General features: G+C 42.4%; 1 protein-coding gene across 2 annotated transcripts; it reads right to left on the bottom strand.

Moving 5' to 3' along the window:
- Nucleotides 1–250: 250 nt before the first annotated feature.
- Nucleotides 251–6564, bottom strand: ppp1r3aa (protein phosphatase 1, regulatory subunit 3Aa). 2 transcript variants are annotated; one of them, XM_038738715.1, is made up of 4 exons: nucleotides 5206–6564; nucleotides 4299–4348; nucleotides 4112–4188; nucleotides 251–3503 (listed from the first exon to the last, which is right to left on the bottom strand). In XM_038738715.1, the coding sequence occupies exons 1-4, from the start codon at nucleotides 5982–5984 to the stop codon at nucleotides 270–272; spliced, it is 4140 nt and encodes a 1379-aa protein (XP_038594643.1). In that variant the 5' UTR covers nucleotides 5985–6564; the 3' UTR covers nucleotides 251–269. The 2 variants fall into 2 exon arrangements, with proteins under 2 accessions (XP_038594643.1, XP_038594644.1); XM_038738716.1 differs by having other exon boundaries at nucleotides 4112–4185; nucleotides 5206–6562.
- Nucleotides 6565–7123: the final 559 nt, after the last annotated feature.

Below are 7123 nucleotides of genomic sequence, written 5' to 3' on the forward strand. Positions count from 1 at the left end.
GTCACTTAGTTCACTTAGGTCAAAGAAACAACCAAATAAAAAAACACACAACCAAACACACACACACACTACTAGTGTTGTGTGTAGCATTTTGTTTTATTGCACTCATTTTTGGAGCTTCCAGTCATCTTAACAATGGTTACGCCAGTCTGAATACACAGTATGACAATATTGAAGACATTAAAGTTAATTTGACCGCGGTGTCCTGATGTTTAAAAATGCTACACACATCACTTTTTAACACACTTCCTTACTTCTTAACTCTCGGCCTATCCCACCATGCCCTTGTTTGTCGTCACTCTATGTCTCTGCCACTTATAAAACCACCAGCACGATGAAGATATGTAGAGTGCAACGAATGCTGGGAAATCATACAGGAAAAAGAGGAAGAATAATCCAGCGACTAAGAGGGCGCAGATTAGAAGTCTGGTGATGTGACTGAGGATGTATATCATACTCCACCATATGAGACTGTCGGGCTCTTTTAATTTCTCAAAGGAGGAACTCTGATGTTTGTGAGATGGGTGGGCTGGGTGATTAAAACTCTCCTTGTGGGAATCCACACAGTGTTCTTTTTGTCTACCTGTCTTCTGAAAGTCGACTGATATTTCTTTTATTTGAGTATAATTTTCCTGATTCTCTGGAGAGCTTTGGGCTGATTCAGTTGATGACTGCCTACTCTGCGCAGCTGGCTCTTGACTGAGATGAGCACTTGAAGTTGCATCTGTCTGAGATTCTGAGAGAAAGGGAGTGGGTTTTGCTGTGGTGAATGACTGACTTCTTTCTTTTGGGGAGCATTCATTGCTCTTAGTCACTAAGGTTTGCTCTAGGCCTTGACAGAGAATTAAATTTGGATCTGTTGGTAATTCTGCCAAGGAAAATACGCCTGAATCACGAGCATCATTCAAGTCTTTCTGAACAAGGAGACGGCAATCTTGTGAAATATCGGGTACGTCTGACAGCTTTCCCCCCATTCCATCAACAATATTTGTGTCTCTATCTGAAGCATGCACTCTCCGACAAAACACCTCTTCCCAAACCCTCCTGACCAAATCTTCTCCAAAGCTTTCTATGAACATCTCCTCCAATCCCGACTCTATCACTTCAGCTACTACAGCATGTTCTGCTGTAATAGGGTCTTTTGTTCCTCCTGACAATTTTTCATGTTCAACACCTGGAGAACCCTCAACTTCTGCTGACAACTCTTGTTCTTTCAATTCAGCTGGTGCATTCTTCCTCTCCCCCTGAGGGTTCTCCACATTACCCATCAACTCCCCCATTGCTACTATTTTCAGCTTTCCAATACTCACCCTCTCATCTCTGTCTCTCTGACTCATATCTTCCTCTATTCTTTCTAATGTCTCAGGTTGCTGTTGAAGTTCTGTTGAAGTGTCTTTCTTTGCTATGTTCTCCTTCGCCACAACTTCTTCTGGGCTTCTTTCACACCCTAAATCCTCTTTTTGACTCTTTATATCCTCCTGTGAATGAGTCCATCTCATCTCTACCACCTCCACGGGGTTTGGGTTGCATGTATCTGTTGGAAAAGGTCTGAATGTATCATGGTCACTTTGGAGGCCCTTTTTCACATCCCTTGATTCCACTGTGTGTCTTGTCTGTGCTGACGTGTTCATTTCCTGTTTCTCCTCAATTATTTCATCACAACTCAAGCATGTTCCTTCCTCTGTCTGACTTGAGACTAATACATGTTCACTTGTTTCAGATATCAAAAAAACATTCTCCTGTTTTTGTGTCAGTGTTGAGTCCTCTTCCTCTTTCTGAATGCACAGCCCTTCCCCTGCTTGGATTGGACCTGACTGTTTATTATGTACTTTCAAAATTATTGATGTGTTTCCAGTCTGCACTGATGAATTAAATTGTAAAGCTTCGTCCTCATTTAATACTTTGATCATTTCTGCTTCTGCACCAATTAGTCTCTTAGTTCCTTTGCTTGTTGTACAATGGGAAGGTTCCACCTCTGTCTTTTTGAATACTTCCAGGCCTTTGCTATTTGATGCTAAATCTTTGTTCTCTGATTCATCAAATTTGAATTCACTTGCCATTATTTGGCTTTGCTTGAAATTGCCCTCACACGTTTGGTTTGGATTGAATTCATCTGCATGTGACCGTGCAGGTCTTATTTCATTTTCATCTCTCTCATTCTCCTGTAATGGATTTTCACTGTTTTGGTTCAGCCTGAACTCCTCACATTGCTTTTCATCTGCATACCTTTGGGAGATTTCACACTCTTCTGTTTTATGTGGCCTAAATATCTCCTCTTCTCTAGATACTTTATATGCCATACAGTTATTCATTATCCCTTCCTCCATGTCTTGCCTGGATGTGGAATAGACAAACCTCTCCCCGTTCTTTGTCCCCTGTTGGATTGTCTCCCTAAATGCCAGCGTGTCATCCATCGCATTGTGTGCAATACCTGTAACCTCCCCTTCCCTGCTGGAAGAAAGACCCTCATCCAGCCTTACTCCCTGTGAGATCCTATCAACGGTGCTGGTATTCTGAGACTCTGGCGTTATTGTCATGTCTGTTGTCTCAGACTCCCCTGAGCTTGTTACTAAGTCAGCTGTGTGTGGTGTGAAGGGCTCATCTCCTCCTATTCTTTCTGCTCCTCCTATTATTCCTTCTCTTCCTCGCTCCCAGATCGCATGCTTGTGACACTCAGTTGAACTGTCAACAGAGCCCTCGGACACAGGCGTTGCCCCCTTGAGGCTAAATTCCCGCGGAGTGTCTGTAACGGAGTTTGTCTCTGACCTTTGGGGGGCATCTTGTGTCACTGTGTTGTCATCTTTTAGGCTGGTGACACATGCCTCCGCTGGCTGGTGGCCTTCAGTGTTCAATGAAGTGTCTGACAGCAGCTGACATGCAGCTGAGGTGTGTGCATGTAAGGTGGTGGGTGTATCCATGCCCACCTGAAATTCATTCTCTTGACTGCTTGCTGCACATTGGGTTTTGGGCTCTTTATCATTTGAGGGAGACACCGACGCTGCTGTCTGGAGCCATTCTGACTCTGGAACACCAGAATGGCCTGTACAGCTCCGCCCATTAAGAAATGCCTGCCATGAATCGCACACGGAGGTTTCTTTATCAGTGGTATCATCTGTACCGTTACGAAAGGTCTCCCAAATATCATCAACAGATGATGTATCTTCTTTATTTTCCACTGACGTTTTTGACAAGGTCATTTTAGCTCTCCCAGTCCAGAGGTCATCCATGTGAGCAGTCCCCCACTGATGGGCTTTGTCATTGTTCCAGTCCAGTGTAAGCAGAGGAATCTGGTGGTAGGTCAGCACCTGTGGACTCTCGTTGGATTGTTTCTTTTGCCATTTATGGAGAAAGCTGGCAGAGTCCTCCCACGAAGGCTGAGAAAGTTTCTGGCCACTGGCTAAGTCATGTGAACAAGCCATTGGTACTTGCTGCCTCCTTTGGGAGAGGCAGTCCTGCACACGTGCCAAACGTGTTGCTCTGCGTCTGATTTTTATGTTATCCACCTGTCAAAAAGGCCAAAGGTTAAAGGTCAGGCCAAGTGTATGAACTACTTAAAACAGCACAACGTTTTGCTAGTCATCTACTTTAAATCCTAATACTGGCTTGATGACTAAAAATGTATATAATGGCCCATTTATTGAGTAGTCTTTGACATGTAACATTACTGTGGTGATGCAATGTGTTGCAATACTGCTGCAACCACAGCACATGAGCCTATTTTTGTTTACATCATCAACTTCCTTCATGTTTGCATGTAAGTTGCATTTATTATTAATAATTTGCACATGAGTAATTTAAGACATGTTCAAGTGTCAGGTTAGCTGATCTTCCATATCCTTTTGGGACCCACTCTGCACTGTACAGTATGGCACGTATCTTTGGCTCTTTGCAGAAAGAACACACATACTTTCTCACTGTATATCTACAGTTTATTTCTGCAGCTGCAAACAAACAAACACAGTGTTTGTGTGACCACACAATATGATCAGCATTGATCGTGTGTTATTTTGTTGCAAGGGCTGTTTACTTCAGGGTGATGTTGGTGTTTCATTTCCCCCTCCAGACTTTAAGAAGAGTTTGTTACTCCAAAAAGATAATAAATGAACCTCACCAAAGGTTTGTGTTCTTCACAGTATAGCAATGATGGTATCTCTGCGCTGTCCATTGTCTTTCTGTCAGCCTTGTCTGCTTTATGTGTGGCAAAAAAAAAGACAAACACAAGGGTCAAAGTTTGCTTGCACACAAACAAACAAATTCATGTACAAATGCACACACATATAAGCACTAAGTATACACACCTGCAGCTACTGTTGGTGTGTTACTGGTCTGTTCCTCTGTACTTCCCCTCCTGTGGTTCAAAATAAAGTAACACAGTAATGTTACACAGATGTATGTCATGTTGTATTTTAGGAGGATCATTTAAAAATGCAGAATTTGTTTCAACAACTATTTGACAAAAATATCCAAACATGGGCTATCTCTTTTTAGAGTTATTTATAGCACATGTTATTTTTATGACTAGATTTTTATAAAATGGTACAATAGACAGGGGTCACAGATTATGCCAAGTCTGTGTATTTTATCAGACATCCTCATAAACTTTTTATACAGTTTTTATTTCTCACCTGACCCTGTCAAACTCTACCTGCACCACTACTGACCTTGCTATTATCATGATAAGCAGTAAGAGGTGTACACAAAACAGCTGTGATCCTTGTTTCCATGCAGACAGCATTTACCTGTGCCAGCAGACTTTGAAATTGACCCAATTTAAATGTATGTCAATTTTTAAAAATGTTTGAATGTTTTAATTTGTGAGTTGGTGTCAAAGAGGATAAAGTGTGCAGATTTGGCTTCCCTTGCCATGATGAGACGTCATGGAAACATGGACAGACACCTGACCTTAAAAGGGCAATATGTGTTCTGCTTTTCAAACATCCATTACTGAAAAAAAAAAGTTACATAACTGCTTACTGTAAACACCCAAAGGCCCAGCCAGCAGGCAACATTCGCTTATGCTTCCACCAGCTTGTGGTGCACACTTTTAATAGAAGTAAATCTATTAAAAGTGTGCACCGATAGATCTAAATTCATTTTATCTGAAGAATAATTACTATGTATTTGCATCTATTGCTGAAATACAAGGTTGGCATGACGTGACAGCAGAGGCACGTTTAAAAACGATTCACCATTAGGTTCTCTCACCTAGCTTTGAGACAGCTCCTCTTGCTCTTGTAGCTGGTGCTCTCCTCTTGCACTTGAGGCTCATGCTCCTTTACTTGTACTTTCTGGTGGCAAAACAGCACATAGTTAATTTCCTTGTTATTAGCCCAGAAAGTGCCCACTGACGTTTCATAGCGCAGACAGATCTCCACTCTGGTCCCCTCTCTCTCAAAGGGAGGAACCAGAGTGTACTTAAAGGTGAACCTGTCTGTTTTCCTATCACTGGATCCAGGCACATACTCCGCCAACAGGTCAAAGTAGCTTGTCCAGCGATCCAGGGTCATTCGGACATAAACAGACTTGCTGTAGCAGAGGTTGACCACCCGGATGATGCCCCGGAGTGTGGTGGTTCCCGGGAGGAGCTCAATGCTTTCCAGCTCAACCATCTGCGCTTGTAACCTCTGGTCCAGCTCTTCTGGTGACGAGGGGACTGTAAACAGACAGGACATGTAGAACTCCTCCAAGGGACGGGTTGCCTCCTTCTCAGGGGGCTGGCTGACTTCGGACTCTGTCACATCAGCATTGTCAAACTCCTTAACTGACACCAGGTTGAGGCCAAACGCATCGGCGAATGACACCTTCCTCCGAATGACCGGTGGGGGCTCTGATTCAGAGTCCTCATCTGTTTCCTCGTCTGTGGTGGAACCTGTGGGAGATGAGGCCTCTGTTCCTCCCTCTTCCTGCTCCTCACTTTTTTCCCCTTCCTCCTCCTTCATCATAACCCCATCCTCTTCCAAGGGTTGGACATACAGAGCCTCCATAATGCGTGATGGCCTCAGAGGCAGCTGTCTGCCTGTCCTGCCGTCTGTCTGGCTCGGAGGGTGGCACACACCAGAGTGCCTCTAGCCTGGCTACAGTGATACTGTAGAAGGGAGAGCGGGGAGAGGACGTGACTTGACAGATGGAGTTCGGTTACAGCTGAACATTGTGAGTCTGAGCCAGGCCTATTAATAGGACACACATAACTAGACCGGTGCAGGCCAGTTATCCTCTCAGTTATCCTCACACAATATGTTTGCTAGTTACAAAATAAATAAATGAAATTATAGCTTTGAAAAAGCGCTCTAAACTAAAACTAACTAAAAACAAGTCTGTTTTGGAATATTGACTGGGTGTTTATTTTGTGATAAATAAAAAAACATAAGAATATTCACAAATCCAAACAATCTGCATTTTAACTTTACTGTCCGTTGTACAAAAGACAACAATGATTGCTGAGATGTGAATTTTGATTTGAGTGTAACATCTGTGAAGGCCATGTACTTATCTGTGAGCAGAAATGTTACCTGCTTATTTATACCAGATACTGTATCTCTGCTTTCTCTTTTACACTGTGAATACATTTTCTTTCATGATTGTATATCATTTTGTTCCCATGTGATGTGGGATGATGTGAATAAACAGCAGGACAGCTGTAAACTAGATGGAGATGGAGCATCTTTCATGATTTACAGAAATGGAAATTGAACTACCCCTTCCTGGCAAAATGCTTGAACAATATTTTACTTACTTTTATTTGCTTTAACTGGGTAAACCCTGCACGAATTTATATATTGCTCTGATATAAAGTTTGCATTTCACTTCTGTTCAAAAGTAAACTGCCCTTTTCAAGAGTTTGAAAAATGTGCATGAAGAATATTTCTACAATATAAAGAACATTTTTATTTATTCTGTCATGGATGGCAGTGTCAATATGTTGATTAGATGGTCCTCCACTGTGCTCCAGACTTAAATATGTCAACACCTATTGGTTGGATTGCTTAACTTTTGTACAGACACTGATGTCCACTTCTGAATGAGTTGTAATAACTGGTGATCTTTCATATAACACCACCATCATGTCAAATTTTTGGGTGTATGACCAAATGCCAGCAAAACTGATTACACTTCTATCGGCCTC

The sequence above is a fragment of the Micropterus salmoides genome, unplaced genomic scaffold, assembly GCF_014851395.1.
Source record: "Micropterus salmoides isolate LMB-PRFRI ecotype aquatic unplaced genomic scaffold, ASM1485139v1 Ms_hic_scaffold_23, whole genome shotgun sequence".
NCBI classification, from domain to species: domain Eukaryota; kingdom Metazoa; phylum Chordata; class Actinopteri; order Centrarchiformes; family Centrarchidae; genus Micropterus; species Micropterus salmoides.